Source organism: Canis lupus, chromosome 7 (genome assembly GCF_011100685.1).
Source record: "Canis lupus familiaris isolate Mischka breed German Shepherd chromosome 7, alternate assembly UU_Cfam_GSD_1.0, whole genome shotgun sequence".
Classification (NCBI taxonomy): domain Eukaryota; kingdom Metazoa; phylum Chordata; class Mammalia; order Carnivora; family Canidae; genus Canis; species Canis lupus.
The window spans coordinates 73890825-73911216 of NC_049228.1; the positions used below are offsets into that span (position 1 = coordinate 73890825).

The following is a 20392-nucleotide window of genomic DNA, read 5'->3' on the forward strand; positions in this document are numbered from 1 at the left end:
TTACAACATAGTGTAATAAAAGTTATGTGAATGTGATCTCTCCCTCTCTCTTAAAATATCTATTGTACTGAACTCATCCTTCTTGTGATGCTATGAGATGAGACAATGCTTATGTGATGAGTTACACGTTCAAAAGTGAGCGAACCTGTGAAGTCCTGGGTGAAAAGTTCTCTCTGCTACTCTCATGTCTGAAACCAAGTAGAGTAGACGCCAGTGGTGAGTGTGTGCATAGTGCAGGGCTCTGTATAGCTGTGCCCAGTTTCCCCACTGCTACCCCCTGGCTCACGCTTCCCTGAGGCAAAGACAAATGGGGCAGGGGGGAGCAGAGACTGTGATGTGATGCTTGCTTAAAGCCTTGCTTACCCAGAGATCAACGCAATACATAATCAGGTTTGCTCAATGCCTCCCAGTTCACACAGCTTTCACATGTAATACCATTTTCACAAGCCAGGAAACAGAAATTAACTTAAATTAATTTAAATTGCACAGTTGGGACTCAGTCAAGTTGGACTCCAAATTCTGAGCTAGCTTTCTCTGTCTCTGACTCTCTCTTTTGCTCCTTCCCTTCATTCATATTTCCTCCCTCCCTTCCTTCATCCATCCATCCCTCTATCCTTCTTTCTTTTTATTCTTCTCTTTTTTCAAGGACACACTATCCTTCATCAATGAAAGATAATACAGTATATCATTGTGGAAACTTATACAAGCATGCTTATTACATTTCTTATCTCAGAATACATGTTCAGAATCTAAGTGCATCTCTAAAAATGGGAATTAATCACTACAGCGAGGCCTGGAAATGAGAATATAGTAGCAGAAACAAAGACAATCTTTTCTTTTCCTTTGCTGCTGGATCATGATAGCTCCAATTAAGTGATCTTGGCAGGTATTTAAAAGTCTATGTCTATGCTTTTTGGCGGTGTGATACTTTGGATGCAGTAGGGACTTTCTGCATGTGGTTAACCTCCAAATTCAACATAACATTTCAGATAGGTAAGGATGGGTTATGGTCAAATTAGTTTTCTTTTTTTCTTTTTTTCTTTCTTTTTTTTTAGTTTACATTTTGACTTTAATGGGGTTTGGACAAGTTTCACGAACTGAGTAATTGCTGCTAAAGACATCGTCACTGCATAAGGATAGTTGGCAGATCTGCCTGCAAACCCTGCATAATGGGATCCTGCTCTGGCTGTGTGCCTCACAGGGCGCGGAGTATCACAACCTATACAAATGAATTTATTAAGGGACACATGGTCACCTCTGTCACTAGGGATCTGGTGCTCAGTGCTGAGAGAGCATAAAACATAACCCTAAACATCCAATCTCAAAACCAACTCTGTTCAGTCCCCAGAGAAACTTCAGAATCCTTGTCCCATGGCCTTGAAACAGTACTGTGAAGGTTTTCTGTGTGCCCTAACATGGCAGATGGACACTCCTAGCTGTGTGGATGATGTAGTGGCAGAGACATTTAGTTAAAAGAAAAGTCAAATTAATTAAAAATCAAGTCCTTCCTTTCAGATAGCAAGAATATTAAATAGTCTTAATAACGAGTTTTTTCTAGGAGTGGTGCCAACCATCAATTTTCTTGCTTCTCTTCATGTTCTAATCCATGGTTCTGGAAAGTTACACATTAGTATAGTATTTGCATATAGTTGAACACGGTGATTGAGGAATATGTTGCAAAATTAAATAACGTTAAATGGTAGATACAGAGTTATAACTTGATTAATAACTGAAATATTGACATATGATGTGTCTCCATTTACATCCTCTTGCCCCAAGCTCACCAATATGAGGGACTGGCTTGAAAGCCCTAACTCTGACCAGCCATTCTGTAAATGTCACTATTGTCCCCAGAGAGCCATGAGTATCCTGTGGTTTGACTAAAATAAAAAATCTTTCCTGCTGAAAAAAGAAGTGAAAGCAAATGTCCCGCTGGGAGGATTCCTACAGGGTCCCTTCCTTAGGGAAACTCTAATCCATTCATTGTCAATAGAGGCCTTCCATGTGGGCTCACAGTCGCTCTGACCAGTTACCTATCCCTGAGAGGGAATACATAAGATAGTTGTCAAAAAATGGAACGGGAAGGAGCTGCTGGTAAAACCCGTCACTGCTTGCAATGTGGATTGCAGACTAATAATGGGTGGAAGCTTAACATTGTAGCCTCCTTTAGGAAACAGAGATAATGCAACTCCTTGACCCTTCCACTAAGTTTAACAGGAAGAAGGGACCGGGTATCTTCAGATTACCAGGGTAGCCTTAGTTGGAATCTCTGCAGGGCTTTTTTTCCTTAAGTGCAAGGAAAAGCTACAAGTGCAGCTGCCTCCCAACCCACCACCAAACCAACGTACACATTCCCTGCCCCGGGGTGTCCACTCTAAGGCTGTTCCTCACTTTCTTCCTGAGGCTGCCAGGGAATTGAGTCCCAAGGGCCCACAGTGGTAATCTGCTCATTGATATACCCACACTGGCTTATTTCATTATATTATTTTTATTTTATTTTTCTCCTTTGTCTCATTTTCCAATTCCTCTTGTGCTGCTTCCTGGGATAACTGCCCCAGAAGATATCACTTGCACATATATCCCCACCTCCAGGTCTGTTTCTAGGGGAGCCTAGCCTAAGACAGCCACCAGCGTGCACCATAGCGCCTGACATGAAGTAGGGCCTCAACAGGTATTTGCTGAAAGAATTAACGTGGTTCGCAAATGAAATCCTACCTTCATGTTAACTTCTTCCAACTTAAACACGTTACTCGGAAGGAAAGCAACTGGATTGACTTTTAACCTCCTCGTCTGGATGCTCCATGCATCTAGTAGCTTAAGAGTTCCATTGGCAAGCACATCACCGTTCAAAAAAGGCAAATTTAGGCTTGGTCACAGTGCACACGTGCTCTTAATAAATGGAAAGCCCAGGTTGCAGATTGCAGCATCCTCACTTGCTGCTCCTTTGAGGTATGCGCCTCCCTTCCCCCTTTGACGCTGGCCCCGTTCATTTTGCATGTAAAGACAAGGCTCGACGAGTACCTACTGGTGAGAAGTAGCAGGATGATGCAAAAATCATTAAGAAGTAAATGATTAATAGAGAGCCTTTTCTAAAGCGCACTTCTCTTAAGGATCCAGTAAGTGGAATTCCCCAAGAGAAGGGAATTTGGGGTTGGGACACCGAAAGCAGAAGTCCTCTAGTCCCTGAATTTGCCGCGGAGAGGTTCTGGTCTGCTGGCCGCGGGGCCCCGGGGGCGGCGTGGAGCTCGGCGCGGGATCTGCGCGCTCCCGGGCCTTTGCGAGCCCTGGGGGCGGGGGCGGGGGCGGGGGCGGGGGCGGCGCCCGAGAGCTCGGCGCACACCTGCACGGCGCGGCCGCCGGGCTGCCGGGGTCCTCGCCGGGCTGGGGGCGTGCGTGCTGCGACCTCCCTTCGGTCACTCGGATTTCATCTCTTTTCGAGCCCCTCAATGCGTTGGCTCAGCGAGGAGTGGCGTGTGCACTGTTTGGGGCTGGCTCCGTGTGCTTATTCTGGGGGGGATGGAAGAACCTTGTGGTTGATTGATACTAATTCAGTAATTGGACAAAACGACCTCTTTGCTGAAGCATCCGTAAATGAATAAAAGAGTGGTCCCGAGCACAAAGTGGCAAATTACACATTTCGAGACGTGGCGTGATGCACCCCGCAGCCCCCTCCTCACCGCCCCCGACACGGACGCCGCGGCCCGGCCCGCCCCGGCCTCGCCACGCCCGGCGGCGCGGGTCCGAGCAGGGGCGGGTCCTGCAAACTACGAGCGGCCCGTGGCCCGGGACAAACTTCTGGCGGAGGCGCAGCCCTGGCGCGGCCCGCCGGCCGGAGCCAGGCGCAGGGCAGACGCCGCGGCCGGGGAGGCGGGAGCGGGTGCGAGCCGTGCGGCAGCTCCTCTCCGCGGGGGCCGCGCCGCACCGGGACGGCGGGGGCGGCGGGGGCGCGGGGGCAGCGGGGGCGCGGGGCGCGGGGCGCGGGCGGCCGCCCCGGCCGAGCTCCCTCCCGAGCTCCCTCCCGAGCTCCCTCCTGAGCTCCCTCCCGGAGGCGGCGGCGGCCGAGCGCCGGGGCGCGGGCGGCGGGCGGCGGGGCCGGGCGCTCACGCCCTCTAGCGGGCCGCGGCGGCGCCGGGCGGCCGTGACGTGGGCGCTCCCTCCAGCCGGCCTGCGGGGCACCGCCAGTCAGTCGGGGAGCAGGAGCCCCGCGCGCAGCCGGCGCGGGCTCGGCCAGCGGCCAGCGGCCATCGGCGCCCCCGGGGCTGCGCTCGCGGCTGGCGGCGACCGGGCTGCGGGCGGGACGCGCGCGCCCCCCGCCACCGCCACGGCCGGCGCCGGCGCCTCGGGTCCCGAGCAGGGGAAGGAGAGCGGCGGCGGGTGCAGGCGCCGGCTCGGCACGGAGGGCGGCTCTGGGCTCCGCGGGCGCGCCCTCCGCTGCCTCTCGCGGCCGCGCGGGCTGCGAGCGGGGCCGGCGGCCGGGGAGCGGGACCCGGGCCCTTCGCCCCCGCCCCGGGCGCTGCCGGAGTTCGGACTCGGGCAAGTGCGGGCGCCGCGGGGCTCGGGCTGTGCTTGCGGCTGCGCAGCTTCGCCCGTGGCCGCCCGGAGCCCCGAGCCCCGTCCGCCCTCCGCCCCCGCCCGCCCCGCGCGCCCCGGGCAGCATGACGACACTTGGGACCTGCCTGGCCACTTTGGCCGGACTTTTGCTAACTGCGGCGGGGGAGACGTTTTCAGGTAAGCGGGGACGCCGGCAGCTCCGGGCCTGGGGAGTCCGCGGCGGGCAGCGGGGCGCGAGCCGGGGCGGGCGGGGCGCGCGGGGCGGGCGGGCGGGCAGCCGGGGCGGGCGAGCGCCGAGCGCTGGCCGCGGAGCCCCGACCCCCGCCCCCCGACCCCCGCCCCGTCGCCGCCCGGCCGCGGCCTGGGCTCGTGCTGGGGGCGGGCTCCGCCGCCGCGAGTCCCCGCCGGCCCCGAGAGCACCCGCGGAAAACTTTGCTCGAAGTTGGGCGCCGCAGCCCGGGGCCGCCGGGCGTGGGCGCTGCGCGATGCCTCCGACCCGGAGCAGCGGCCAGGCCGGGCCGTGGGTGTCCGAGTGCGCCCGCGGCTCGCCCAGACCCGCTCCGGCTGCGGCGGGGGCGGAGGACGCCCGGCGCCCGGCGCTCCCCCCCAACCCCCGGACCCCGGACCCCGGACCCCGGACCCCGGACCCCGGACGGTCGCACGGCGGCTCCGCGGAGCCCGGGCGGGCGCTCCTCGTCGGTCCCAGCGGGAGGACCGGCGGCCCGGGAGGGAGCGTCCGGGCTCCCAGGCTCCCAGGCCCCGGGCCCGCGCGGCCTGGCGCTGCCCCGGCCCCGCGACTCGCCCTCGGCCCGCAGCCGAGCGCCGGGGCCGGTGGCAACTTGTCAGCCCAGCGCGGCCGCCCGCGGGCCCGGGGGGGAAGGAAGGGGCCGTGCGTGCCGCGGGGGTCGGTAGGCGCGTGTGCTGGCGCGGGGGCGTGCGGGGCCCGGAGCGGCCCCTCGGCCCGACCACCTGTGGACCCCAGGGTGGGGGTCGGGGTGCGGCCCAGCGCCGCGCGGTCTGGATTGTCGTCGGTACCCGGAACACTCCAAGTGGATGCGGGCGTGCACATTTGCACACTTTCACACACACACACACACAGTTCATTAAGGTCCACGTGTAACGGTGAACTAGGATTCCTGTTTTTATTTTAATAAAACCCGCACGCTTTGGCCATGAACTTGGGTTGCAAAGTAGATTTCTGTGTTTATTAGGGAGGAATGAGTAAGTTGGACCTTTAAAATTATTTGCTTGTTTGTTTGTTTATTTATTTATCTATGAAGGGGTTTTCACTGACTGCAAAATGCATAATCTACACATTGGAGATCTTTGGCTGACTGGCCTGGGGAAACCTACATTTTTACTTTCTTGGAGTCCCAGGTACACACAGGCGCAGATGCTGGCGTTACTGTGTGTTGCTGAGCTGCAGGACCTTTGACCACAGCTGGCCGCAAAGATGAAAATGAGATTGTGGTTGGCAGATTGCTCTGTACTGTGAAATGCAAACTGTCAACTTCAATAAAGAAATGCCCTTTCCCTAAGTTTAATATTTCCTTAACTGTCTGGTAATTGCACGTGCTCCGGAGGACTTAAAACGAGACACTGCTGTCTGCTATAAAATTGATGCAGATTTTGGCCTCCGTTCGTTCTTATTGACAAATTATGGGATAGATTCCCCGGTTTTTAGAGCCTTGTAACTCATTAGTGTTGGAAGCCAAATATGAGGGCCTTAGTGATGGTTTTCTTTTTATTAAGATTCATGACTCCCTGCCTGGGAATTGTTTAAAGTTAAGCCTGTCAAATAGCGTTTGGATGGATTTTTAAGTTGTGTGCACGGGGATGGAAACAAATATTTATGGAGCTTATTTAATGCATCAGCCCTTCATCATTAAAAAGGATTTCAGCATTAGGTAGTACTGACCTATGTCCTTGTTAAAGCTGAATTAAACTGTCAAACTCAAAGAGACTTTTACCAAAATTTTGCCGTGATTTTTTTTCGGAGAAAATGGATCATCCTATTTGTTATTATAGCATTAACTGGGGTGTGCTTTCTAGTTATCCTAGTATGTTAGTGGCTAAAGGGGGAATGAGCAGTGTCTAAGAGATTGCGGAGAAATGTTGAAATTGTAAATGTTTGAAGTTGGTAAATTTTCTGTGCAACAAACGATCAGACATGTTGCTGTGCATTATGTTTTTTTTCCCCCCTCCACTTTGCATTTTAGATAGCCTACGAGTGGGGCTCTTAATGCTTTGGAAAAGACAGTTTCTTTGTGTATGTTGGGAAAGTTATGAGTGACGTTATGAGTGACGTTGATACTTTTTTTTTTGAGGATTCTTCTGGAAATTGTAATAATTGGCTGCTTTTCACGTGACACACTTGATGATAATCAATTTTAGAGATAGAGGAGATAGATTGCAAGCTCCTTGAAGGCAAAACCAATATCTTTTTCCTTCTTGGTCCCCCTTAAAATACTTAGCATGAAGCCTTAGATCAAACAGGCAATCACAGTGTGTTGAATAAAATGGGAATGTGAATGCTGATCATTTTGCAAACACTCATGCTGTACCTGAATTACCTGACACAGAAGGGAAGGAGAGGGATAATTGTAGGAAGTTAGACTTCGGGGGGCATTTCCCTAAGTTTGAAATGGGGTCTCTCCTTAGGCCACCCAGTGACCTAAATCATGAGATTTTTATGTGTTCAGTGGTGAGTTTTTTTTTGCGTGTGTGTGACTTAAGATTTATACACACGGGAGTTTGCTCTTCTCCCTTCTGCAGTGCTCTCAATCTCCTGTCTTCTTTGAGAGGGGTTTGGAATTTATGTAGTTATTAATCAGTCATTCCTGGAAATGGACTATGGGGAGTTTGGATTCCAGAGATCAGAAATAGAATGCTAAACTTATTGGAAAAAAAAAAGATTTTTGTGGTTCATGTCAACTTTATTTACTGTAAAGATTCCATTTTAAAAATTGTTTTCCATCTTTATGATTTCTAATTTGTTAATATCCTGGGAATTTCTAATGCCCGTATTCTTATTGGAGTCTTACTTTCTGCCTTCTAGGCTTTTAATGGTCGTTAAAAATAACTTTTATAAAGAGGAATCGAGTCAGACTCAAGGAAGTTAAAATCATTTCACTTTTGCTTGAAATTCTCTTTTCCATGGTGAGAAGCCAAAAACTGACAAGTCATTCCTCTTTGACCCAGTTTCTTAAAAGCTGACTTGTAATACATATTATCCGACAAAGTGTTTAGTTGTACATTATAATGGATCTGATGTGTTAAGGTCTCTTAAGCAAACTTTGGTTTGCAGAGATAGAAATAGAAACAGATTTGGCCCTGTTTCTTCTACAGTATTTGGAATAAATTAAGCTTTAACATAACCTTGTGAATTTGGGACTCTTGTGGAAAAATTATTTAAAAAATACTCTTTAAGGATATTTGTGAGAAAACGGGCAACATTGGAATAAAGTCTATAGTTTAGTTGGTGTTTAATTTCTTAATTTTGGGAATTCTGTGAGGGTTATGTCAGTTGTAGATGTTAGGGAAAGGTGGGTAAAGCTTGAAATCTGTACTATTTTATGCAACTTTTCTGGTAAGTGTAGATTATTTTAAAATGCAAAATATTAAAGTACCCTTTACAAAGAATGGAAATAGATTTGTTTAGCAGTGTCATTTATTTTTCTTTTTCAGATAACTATAGTCATGACATTTTACATTTTTATGGTGCTTTAACTAGACTGATAATTCATGTGAGCAAATACTTCAAATTTAAATCAGTGAGCATGAAAGAAATATGCCAAGAAATTACTATAACATTTTTAGTGTTATGTGTATGTAGGAAAGTATTTATTGCTTGAGTGTAATAAACTGTTCTGATCTGGAAAACTACAGATTTTAGTCTCCCATGTTTCCAAAGCGTTATTATGCAGTTTTTTAGAAGTGAACTTACTTACATATCGTGATATATGAGTGTGTCAATAACTTGTGTAATTCTAACAGAACTTTCCTTAATGAACAAATAATCTGATTTTTTGCCTTCAGATTGTATAAATCCTTGATGAAAGAAGCATAGCCTTTGGTTTTGGCAAAAATTGGTTTTAGAACTGAAGTGTTTCTGTGACAATTATATAGAAGTTGGTGGCTTTCTTTGATTTTTTTGCATGAATGTTCTATAACATAGGACATTCTAGGAGCTGATGGGCTTTCTGTGTATATTTTAGTAGGGGAACTGTGTTTTGAACTGAGTATTGCTTCCTTTCACTTTTTGTTTTGGGATTCATGAAATTTTCTAGAAGGAGTATGTATCAATTAAATATCAGAAAACATAGGTCTCAGCTGGGGGTCAGGCATGTTAATAAGCAGTTACGTTTTTTTTTTTTTTTTTTTTTTTGGCAGTATAACATTTTTCTTAAGGGTGTTGTCTACCACACTCTGCTCTTTAGTTTAATTCTGAGGTTCCTGTCTTTGAAAACCAACTTTCCCACAAACTTTAAGTTTCATATCTCAGTTACTATCTTTATGAATATAACACATTAATAAGTTTATTTTGTAAGTGAGAAAGGACTTAACTAACGTGTTTCACACTCACTAGTGAAACATTTAAAAAAATGCAAAATAATATAAACCTCCCTTCACAAGACAATGCAGCTTCTTGGGTTCCTGAAATATTGCTAAAATACTGCTGTGGTTTCCAGTTTAGTCATCAGGAAGCTTGAGCTTGCTCTGTAGCTCTGAAAAACTCAACAGAGGAAAATAAGTAGAGCTGGTGTTGGGTGGGGAGCAGGAAAGCTTTAGTCACCAACCTTGGGAGTCCGTAGTACCCCCCACCGTGGAATGGAAGTATGTAAGAGACCAATAAAAGAAAACAGGCATGAGAAGAAAAGTGTTAGGAGCTCAGGCATCAGTGATGTGAATTCTGGAGGTCCTAGCAGTGGAGAGTTGTCACTGCCCTTATACTCTCTTTGCTTTTAAAGAATGGAACTTATGGAAAAGAAAGGGGAGGTATTCAAAAGAGTGACAAGTGTATACATAGGTTGTGCTGACATCTTGCAGGTGAGTGGCTTTAGGTGGCCTTGGGGAGGGCCTGGAGATGTTGAGTCCTTGTTGAGTGCAAACTGTGTTTAGACCTGTGCTTCGTGGGACACCTGCGGGGCTCAGTGGTTGAATGTTTGCCTTGGGCTCAGGCCCTGATCCTGGAGTCCTGGGATTGAGCCCCATATTGGGCTCCCTGCAGGGAGTCTGCTGCTTCTTCTGCCCTTGTCTCTGCCTCTCTCTCTCTCTCTCTCTCTCTGTGTGTGTGTGTCCTCTCATGAATAAATAAATACAAATCTTAAAAAAAAAAAAAAAAAGACTTGTGTTTCTTAAAACTTACTGTGCCCAAGGATCACCTGGAGTGTCCCTTCTAGCTGTTGATTTCTGGGGTGGACCGATGGTGATTCTGGAGAGAAAGGTTCATGGTGGGTCTCATAGCATCCCCAGGGAATCCTGGTTTGTGGCCATGGTTTGAGAAATGTTGATCTAAAAGAGTACTTCTTAAAGTGTTATCCTTGGACCAGAAGCATGAGCATCACTTGGGCACTTATTAAACATGCCTACTCTGCATCCCCCTCCCCCCGCCTGCAGACCTACTGAATCTGGAGGATGGGTAAGGGGGAGCTGGCTGCTGTCTGTGTTGGAACAAGCCCTCGAGGCCACTGTGATGCTCACTAGAACTACTTTTCCCGAAAGAACTGGGATCCTTATTCTGTGTATCAGCCTCCCTTGGATGAGAGTTGAAAGAGAACCAGGGGTAAAAATAGAATTCACATTCATACACTTATTAGCCTCCTGATGAACACAGCCAAAATTATGAACAGGCTGATGCTATGACTCTCAGCCTGTTAGGTGAAACCGCCAGTGTGACATTTCAAATAATAGTCTTATCTAGGGAAGATATTGGATCCAGCCGGTTGTAAAACTTAAATAGAAAAAGTTTTCTATAATTTTACTTACCACAACATAAAGTTTTAATTAAATTTTGCAGTAATGATGAGCCTTTGGAAATTTCTCTGGGTAGATATTGTGTATAGAAGATACTTGTTTTGTTGTAATAAGTGCATAGTCCAATGTGCCTACAAAATAATGCCTTGAGTTCAAATAAATATTTATTGAGCACTTCTTGTTTGTAAAGCCCCTTTCTAGGGGAGCGCTTGGGTGGTGGTAGGCAATGATAAGAAAGATACAGTTACCAAGTCTTTGTCCATTTATTAAAAGTTTCAAAATCCACTGACTTAGAAACAAGGGCTTTCTGAGGAGAGAGCTGGAAATTAATGTACATAAAATTTGGAATTTTAATGTGGAAATGTGAAACTGGAGGTTTCACATTTTTGGAAATGAACTCAGACTTCCTGATAGAAAATAAAAGATTTTCAATTGTACATCTCTTCAGTGTACTGCTAGCACATGTCCTAAAATAGAGCCTTGCATTTCTGTTATCCACAAAAGACAGCCATTGGCATGTCTGTCATTTAACACCCCAGGTAAAGAAAAGCGATCCTGAAGTTACTGAACAGATTTATCTTGAAAACATTGTCGCCAGACTTTGAAAGAATCAAGGCGCCTAGTGCTTCCCACGAGGCAGGCTGGCCTGCTCCCCGCTCCTCCTGCTGCGATCCAGCTGATCACTAGGTGTAGCTGCTTCCTTAAACCCACCTGCCTGCTACAGGAGGGGCCCGGCCTTGCCCACCGAAGGCTTTAGCACTCATCTGCTTAAGACCCGAGGAAGGCATGCTCTTTATTTAATGCATCTTCATCTGCTTTTCCATGCTTCTGACTCTTCTCCGTAAAATTAAACTCTTTAGTGGAAGGTGTAGTTCCAGGAGGTTCAGCACTGACCCAAAGACAGCTTGAAACTTATCTGGGATTATCTTTCTCGTTTTTTTCCTCTTTTTTTTTTTTTGCTCTGTCTGTTGTTGCTATTTCTGTATACAGCAGTGGAGCTAGAAGTAGTAGTATATATCTGCCAACTAAGTAAGAGTTCATGTTAACTTCTGGGCCCTTCTCGATCAGGCCTTTTAGCAAGAGGCCCCAAAAGGCAGTGGGATGGATGGCCAGGGGCAGGTGTATAACATGGATAGGAAGCAGCCTGTGTACTGTGCTTACCTCTGCAAGAGATTATACTTCTACGGCATTGTCAAATTTAGGTATAGAGTTCAGGAAGTGATTGCAGTTAGCATTGGAAATCTGATCCTGGTATTTTTCTGCTCAGAACACAGACGACTAATGCGTCCTTAAAAACTTTTTGTATGAAACTCAAGTGTTGGACGCAAGGGAAGGGAAGGGAGGAGGACCTGATTGAAGGCAGTGTCACTCACTTTCTATCTGTGCCTGATGGGGAGAGCTATGACCTGGAGGCTGGAGAGCAGTGAATGCAGCATGTGAGGGAGAGGATGAGTGAGAGCAGAGTTGTCAGGCACTTGTCAAAACAGATGTGTTTTTGGAATCTCCCTCAGAAGAAAAGGCCACCGTTTAACAGATTGATTTATTTCAAAATACAACAGCCTAAGCAGAAGCAAAGCATTTGCTTTTTATGGGCTGCAAAGCATAAAAGCTTATAGAGCATCAGTTTGTTTTCAGATGGGTGAATATTCATTTTGATCTCATTCCTATTCAGTATGCAGGAAGCAGATTTATTGCATTCAAGGAGAAGAATGTGTTTTAGTTTGCGTTACTGTGGAAGTCAAAGGCCCCATTCACTCTTGCCAGCTTCCAGCTGTGGAATCCAAGCAGGTTCACAGGTAGGCTTCTGACAGCAGAAGACAGGAATTGGACCACACCCTGTTTACAGTTGCTATTTGATGGATCCTGTTTGATCTCTCTTCTTAGTTGGAGTATTTTGAGGTACTTTAATTCATGTCCCAACCACATGCTTGAAATGAACTCGTTGTATAATCTCTGGATACAAAAACAAGGTGTGACCTAAAGTATTCCTTTGAAAATAAATGTTGATGGGGTTCTGGGTGGCTCAGTCGATTAAGCGTCCAGCTTGTTACTTTGGCCCAAGTCATGATCTCAAGGTTGTGAGATGGAGCCCTGCCCAGCACAGAGCCTACTTAATGCGGAGAAAAGGGAACCCTCTTACACTGTTGATGGTGGAGCCACTCTGGAAAACAGTATGGAGATTCCTCACAAAGTTAAAAATAGAGCTACCCCATGACCCAGCAATTGCACTGCTATGTATTTATTCACAGGACACAAAAATAGTGCTTTGAAGGGGCACATGTACCCCAGTGTTTATAGTAGCAATGTTCACAATAGCCAAAATATGGAAAGAACCCAGATGTCCATTGATGGATGAATGGATAAAGATGTGTGTGTGTGTGTGTGTGTGTGTGCGCCCGCGCGCACATATAGTGGAATATTACTTAGCCATCAAAAAGAATGGCATATTGCCATTTGTCACAATGTGAATGGGACTAGAGTGTATTATGCTAAGCGAAATAAGTTAGAGAAAGACAAATACTATATGATCTCACTCATACGTGGAATTTAAGAAACAATACTGATGAATAAAGGGGAAGGGAAGGAAAAATAAAATAAGACAAAAACAGAGAGGTAGATAAACCATAAGAGATTCTTGATTCTAGGCAACAAACTGAGGGTTCCTGGAGGGCAGGTGGGTGGGAAGATGGGGTAACTAGGGGATGGGCATTAAGGAGGGCACTTGATGAATTGAGCTTTGGGTATCATTTTTTTTTTTTTTTTGAGCTTTGGGTATCATATGCAGCTGATGAAATTCTACCCCTGAAACTAGTAACTAATAACTAACACTCTATGTTAACTAACTTTATTTAAATGAAAAAAAAATTGGCAGTGTTTTTGACATGGAAAGAAATGATTCCATAAAGGAGAAAAAAAAGATCCTATTTCCTTCCCTCCCCCTCCTCCCTCTCTCTAAAAAAAACAAAAATAAAAACAAGAACAAAACTACTGATGATATATAAAATAAAAATTGAATCACTGGGCAATGTATAGCACAAATTAATTACTTAATAATAATATTTATTGAATGAATACAGTGAAGTTCCCCTGGGGAGGAAAAATATCAAAGTACTTATGCTTGCTGCTTTTTTTTTTTTCTATCAAGTTTGACTTCTGGAAGCATTTGGAATAATGTTAATAATAGGCCCAGGCTGGGGATTTTGTGCTTAGTACCCTTAGCAGTTTATAGGCATGTAGATATTTAGTTGCTAAATTTAAAGGAAAAAGCATTACTTTTTGTTACTTAAATATATAAAAGTGAGCCTGTGATTTTGTCACGTATAATAGGAACCTTTGAATCAGTTATGTTATAAAGGACAATTTTGCCAAAAATGGAATTTATCATGTGGTAGGTGTATCGTCATGACTCTAGGGGGATTTGATTTTAGTCACTGGTAAATTAAAAGAACTATGGCATCACTGGTAAGAAGGTTCCAGGGATCCCTGGGTGGCGCAGCGGTTTAGCGCCTGTCTTTGGCCCAGGGCGCGATCCTGGAGACCCGGGATCGAATCCCACGTTGGGCTCCCGGTGCATGGAGCCTGCTTCTCCCTCTGCCTGTGTCTCTGCCTCTCTCTCTCTCTGTGACTATCATAAATAAAAAAAAAAAAAAAAAAAAGAAGGTTCCATAACAAGGAGTAATATATATTATCTCTGCAGGTTGTATTTCTGATTCGGAATGTAATTAATTATACCTACATAGAGCTCACTTTCTCACATTAACGTCTGGCTCATCTTTAGTAGAGCCAGTGTGCTCTAGTTCCTTTTTATTCTTTTTTTTTTTAAATTTATTTATTCGAGAGAGAGAGAGAGAGAGAGAGAGAGAGAAAGGCAGAGGGAAAAGTAGGCTCCCTGTAGGGATCCCGATGTGGGACTCAGTTCCAGACCCCTGGGATCACGACTGAGCCAAAGACGTTCAACCACTGGGCCACCCAGGTGCCCCTCTAGATCCTTTTTCATTCAGTTTGGTATATACTCAAGTGATGATACTTCATAAAAAGAGGTCATGAGGGGGACAAAAGTCTCATAAATTGTGTTCTCTACTTCTTTGATGTTTGAAATCTAGACCCCTGAATATGGTGTGAAATCTCCACGGTAATCCAGTGGCATTATGTCCTGAGAGTAATGTTGTGGGAGTTGTTGTCCTATTTCTCTTGTCAGTTAACATTTTCATTCCATTTGCGTGGCTTTTTAAGGAGCCCCTCCCTTTTCTTCCAGTGTTGCTGGGTGGGCAAGGAGCTGCAAGCTTATTGAGAGTCCTCTGTTGCTGACCCTCGGAAGGTTTGGGGCCTTCCCAGTCACAGGGGGACTTGGACAGCTGGAGGACATTAAGGCTCTGACGTCAACTGTCGGTTCCCTGGGGTTTGGAAAGAAGGACAGAGGCCCCCAGGCAAATCAGGTGTTGCTGATTTGCAACAAGGCTTCTGAATAGCCTCATGGCCTTGGGTATGTTACTTAATTTTTCTGAGCCTTTGTTTTCTTTTCTGGAAAAGTACCTTGCAAGATTATTGTAAAGACTAACCAAGGCTGTGACATTAGAAGGCCTCTTGAGGTGACAAGGCCTTGTCTGTGAAGAAGAGAAGGTGTTAGCTGGTCCTGCACCATCCATGTCCATTATAGGCTTAACCATGTGAACCCACTGTTCTAGTAAGTCAGAAGGAGTCGAATATGGACAGTTTCATATGGTTCAAGCTAATAGAGTCTTTTTCTGGGTCTTGAGTGTTGATAGTTAGTGGTGCCCGGAGGCTATATAAGTGACATTTATGTCGATGTGGTTGTACACATATATATGTGATAAAGTACATGGCCGCTATTATGTTTTAGAAAAAAAAAAAGCGAAAATGGGAAAATAATCACCTCAGAATTGGCACCATGCAAAGCCAGCACTACTCAGTGGCATGGAAAGTGGTGTTACGTAGGTGCGTTAAAGTCACATGGGACTCCAGGCCTCATATTGGCCCCAACACCCACTGAGTCAGATTCTCTGGAAGGGGCTGCAGAAACTGGTGGAGAAACATCCAGATGATCTTGATGCTTGTAAAAGTTGAAAGACTGTTAACTAAGAAAGTAACAGTGGCTCGGAGACCCTGCCCTTTGGAGAACTTACCACATCTTCTCTGATTAGTGTTAAGAATGCATCTAAAGATCATCACATGGATTTTTAGACCAGATTATTAACTGACCAAAGAATATTTCTCTTATGAGGCAGAGGCTTTCTGGTGTCAGAAGAGAACGTGAATTATGAAACAAGGCATTTTATAGAAACTTGGCTGTTTTGTACCTATCTTTCAACTTGGTGACCTATAGTAAATGTGCTATCAGTCTGGAATTTTTAGGATATGATAAAATAATAAAGACATTTCAGAGTAATCAGAACATGATGACTTTAGATCTTCAGATTTGCAGCTCTGCGCTGCATTTCAAGATGACACTTTCACAGAACAGAATGAGACAAGATGGCACTGGGAATAATATTTTCCAGTACTTATTCCTTTATCTCCTGTTCATTGAAACATGGACACTGTAGAATAATTGGTCTTAGGGGTCCCATAAGGGGACCAAAAGCTTGGCATTTTGATTGTAGTAGTTCCTAAAAGACTCACAAACCTCAACATGGGCATACCAGTCTATTTAGGACACTAGAAATTTCCACCAGCTCATCATTTTGACCAAAGAAGAAAGGTGCTTGTTGAAATGTCATGTCTGGGAGAGGTGGCTCATTAAGTCATCTTAATATGACATCCCCAACTAGCTGTCACCTTGATAAGTTGACATCCTTAGATGTCAGATTTCTTACTTGTTAAAATGAAGACATTCGATTCAAGGATCTATAAGGTCTCTCCAATCACTCGAAGAGTATGAGGATTGTCATCTTAGTTCAAATTAATTTTTCAGATAGCATGGTGTTAAGAGAGTGAGACCTGAATTAATGGGTTATTTTTGATAGATGGGGATGGGAGAAATGTCTAGAACATTGGGTCTAATCTAAGAGAGTACCTGATTTTTCATGAAGTTGCTTGTTAAGAGGAAGTTGAAGGGATATCTGAGTGATTTTAGATGCTTTCCACATTTGCCGTAGGCTGCCTCTGTACAAATGAAGCTCACTCTTTTCCTCCATACTTGAGAATGTGTTTGCCATTCATAAGTGTCACTAAAGGCTATATGGCAACGAGTCTGAAGGCTGTGATTTTCTACTTAAATTGAGGTGACAGAGATAGGCCTTACTTGAGGGGGTTGGAATTGATAGTAATAAGTGACAACCGTGCTTTGAGCACTAATTATGTGTGAGATACCATGCTGAGAGGATATGATATTTTCAAACCCATTGCCACACAGTAGCTAATAAAAGCTTGACTGTGAGTACTGATAGAAGCTTCGGGAGGTGAAGCTGTCTCCATTTCTAACAAAGCCAGGTCATCTGAGTGTGGGGTATATGCACCATGTATCTTCCCTCCCTATACACACAGGTACAGGGTTGCCTTTCCCTGATTTATGCTTTGATTTGATGCCATCCATCTGTATTGAGGTGTGCTCTATGCAGAAGCATTTCAAATGGAGTGTTGTGTCTGTTAGAAAGATGTTGAGTGATATTTTAGTACATGATATAGAATCTTTATAATGGCCATCTGGGGAGATTGCCTTCTGGGTCTTAGTTCTAGAAACAGGTGATTCTCCTTTGTACTTAGTTTCTTCTTGTGAACATAGTGAATTGTATAACCTATCAAGTTTTTCTCTTTATGTTGGCTGCTGGAATACCAGATTCAAATGTGTGTTCTGTCATAGTAAGAACTTTTTTGAACAGAAAGCCTCAGTCAAAGCTGGCCTTCATCAAATAGGGAATTTGTTGGCTCTTGAAACTGAGAATGCAGTGGGTAGGAACAGCTGGTCCCAGGGACTCAACACAGCCATCGGTGTTCTGGGTCTTCTTCTCTAAACATCTTTCTTTTTTATGTGGTATTTCTAAGGGGTTGCAGCTGAAGCCTCCAGCTCCAAGCGCGGTGGGTAAAGAGATTCTGTTCCCCCAAGGTACACACCACTTCTGCTAGTGGGCTGGCTGAGTCAGGTTATATCACCTGCTTTCCCATTAACCTCATGCACTACTTGACCTGCCCACTGGACCAGGCATGTGGCCAGCCTACATGCACCACATAGAACCTGAGTGAGGAAATGGAGTTTTATCCATGGAAAAATGGGTTCTGTGACCAGTTGAAGAGAGTGGTGGTGGCAGAAAATAAATGAGTTCCAAATCTTAACATCTGACTCAGTGTTCCAAATGCAACTTTTGTGTGTGTGCATTTCTTTTACTTCATGGTGACACCACATAACACATTCAAAGCTCACTGAAAGTGAAGAACACAGGAATAAGAAGATGGTAGGGAAGTTACTATAGTCTACTGTAGTACTTCTCCAACTTGTTTTTTAAAGCACCAGAATATTTTCATTAAACAAAATTTTACATAGATGAAAAAGCCCCAAAATATTTGGGCTTAACAAAATTTTATGTGGGAAGATTAAAACAAAGGACTCTCCAAATTGGAAAACAAGGTATAATGGTTAGCTAATTACTGTGTAACAAAGCTCCCCAAAACTTGGTGGCCTAAAACAACAACAATTTTCTACTTTTCATGCTTTAGGCAGGGAAGTCTGCTGATCTGAACTGGGATTGGTAGGTATGCTTCATGTGTATGTCTTTACTTAGCTGATCTTGTCCGGGGTCTGTCTATGAGGTTGGTTAGGCTGCTGAAGGATGGCCTTGGCAGGGACAGCTGCTCTTTCCTTCATGTACTTCTTTATTCTCCAGCCGGCAGTTTCCAAAGATAGCAGAAATGTGCTTGGGAAGAGCACATCATCCCTCTCACCTTGTTCTTTTGGTCAAAGCCAGTCCTACAAGGCCAGCCTAGGACAAGGGTAGGGATATAAACCTCAGCCCTTGCTGTGCGGGGCTGCAGGACTACATTGTAAATAGTGTGGATACAAGGAGAGGTGGAGAATTAGACCCCACATAGGGTCTACTGGGCCCCAGTGTCTGTGCTCTGAGATGCCTCTGCTTTGTAGAACAAAGTTGGGGAATCATTGGTAGCATGAGAAAAGGGAATTTAAGATTGAAAGATCTGTATTCAAGGGTCCACCCTGCCACCGTCATCTGAAAAGGAAGCTGTTCAACCTCAGTTAGCTTAGTTCCTTATGTGTAATTAGGGTCATTCAGTGGCATTCTGATTCATTCATAGGTTTGCCTTAGAGATCAAATATGATCATGGGCTGTATTAAAAAAACAACAACAACAACAACAACTTCGGAAACCGTTGTACTTCTGGGTGTATTCTGAAGGTGATTATAGCCCGATGAAGCCTGAGCTGTCATCCTGCATGTGTCATTTATCAGTGGTGAAAGTCACATTGCCTCTTGGAGTCAGTTTCTTAGTATTTTTTTTTAATTTTTATTTATTTATGATAGTCACAGAGAGAGAAAGAGAGGCAGAGACACAGGCAGAGGGAGAAGCAGGCTCCATGCACCGGGAGCCCGATGTGGGATTCGATCCTGGGTCTCCAGGATCGCGCCCTGGGCCAAAGGCAGGCGCCAAACCGCTGCGCCACCCAGGGATCCCTCAGTTTCTTTACCTAGGAAGAGGGGATAATGTCTCCCTCCCTGGTCATCCTATGGAAAACATAGTGCCCGGTCTTTTGGAGCTGTTGTCATTGTTCTCAGAGTCCTATGACCATAGAATGACCTTGAGTCATTGCCTGGTGTGTTTCCTTTCTGTCTGCAAACCCCAGAGGGTGTGGTTCCCCCAGCCCCAGATTTTCTTCCATTTGTAATCCAACTCACAAACTTGCTGCCACTTCCTCTGGCTTCCCAAGGGCAAGGGCAGAGGAAATATGAATATCACATCCTACCTACATGTGGGTCCTTCGCATGTTCTTGATCACCAGAGTAGTCCTATAAGGTGGAAATGGTAGCACTGCTATATTATAGTTTATGAAACGGAGGGCCCAACACATTTTAAGTGTTGCACAGATGGCATGTACACCTCAAAGTGCTCCATTCCTCCAAATGCCCCTTAAGCCCAAAGCCTGTGCTCTTGTCTCCACCTGTGGGCCCAAAGCATATGCCATCATTTCCACCTGTGCTTAATTGATTTGGTACAGTTTCTCATTTTGATGCTAAAAACAGTTGTAAATTTGGCTTAGCTCACAGTGCACTGTAGCCATTGCTGTTTTACAGCTCTCTGAAACAGGAAATTAGGAGGAAAAGCACTTAGCTTCTAAGTAACTTGAATGAAATTAATTGATGAGAGACATTATACATATTTTTTGCAAGCACAGGAGGGTAGAATGTTGTCTTCTCTGGGGTTTCAGCGCCTCTGGATTATGTTTTTATAATTTCTTGTGTTTAGCATCTGGATATGTGTGGGATGAAGTGTGAAATCCTTTGTAAATCTCTTATCTGTGTGTGATAGTGGTCTCAGGGGCAAAGTGCCACTAAGGTCAGTGGCAATTTTATTTTTAAACCACTCCCTTCAGGTGGAGGTGGGCTAGTCTTTGGAAATTGATGTTAAATGCAATCTGTAGTACAAATTGCATTTTCTTTTGAGGTTGGTCAAAGACAAAGGAAGCAAGTAGATCCACATTTGAAGGATTTAAAACAATCTAGTGAGCTAGGTCTTATTGTAGCCACCATGGGAAAGAACTATTTGTTATAGTTTACCATAATTATGTGCTTTGCTTTATTCTTTTTTAAGATTTTATTTATTTATTCATGAGAGACACACAGAGAGAAGCAGAGACATAGGCAGAGAGAGAAGCAGGCTCCATGCAGGAAGCCCGATGT

The 20392-nt window shown here is 45.3% G+C and overlaps 1 protein-coding gene across 7 annotated transcripts in view; it reads left to right on the top strand.

The window, feature by feature from the left end:
• The first annotated feature begins 4626 nt into the window (after positions 1–4626).
• The window catches only part of PTPRM (protein tyrosine phosphatase receptor type M), a 778989-nt gene continuing 763223 nt past the window's right edge, over positions 4627–20392 (top strand). For all 7 annotated transcript variants that reach the window (XM_038543828.1, XM_038543830.1, XM_038543829.1 and 4 more), the window contains exon 1: positions 4627–4728. In XM_038543828.1, the coding sequence (XP_038399756.1) occupies positions 4656–4728 (73 nt within the window). In that variant the 5' untranslated portion in view covers positions 4627–4655. The remainder of the gene's footprint in view (positions 4729–20392) is intronic.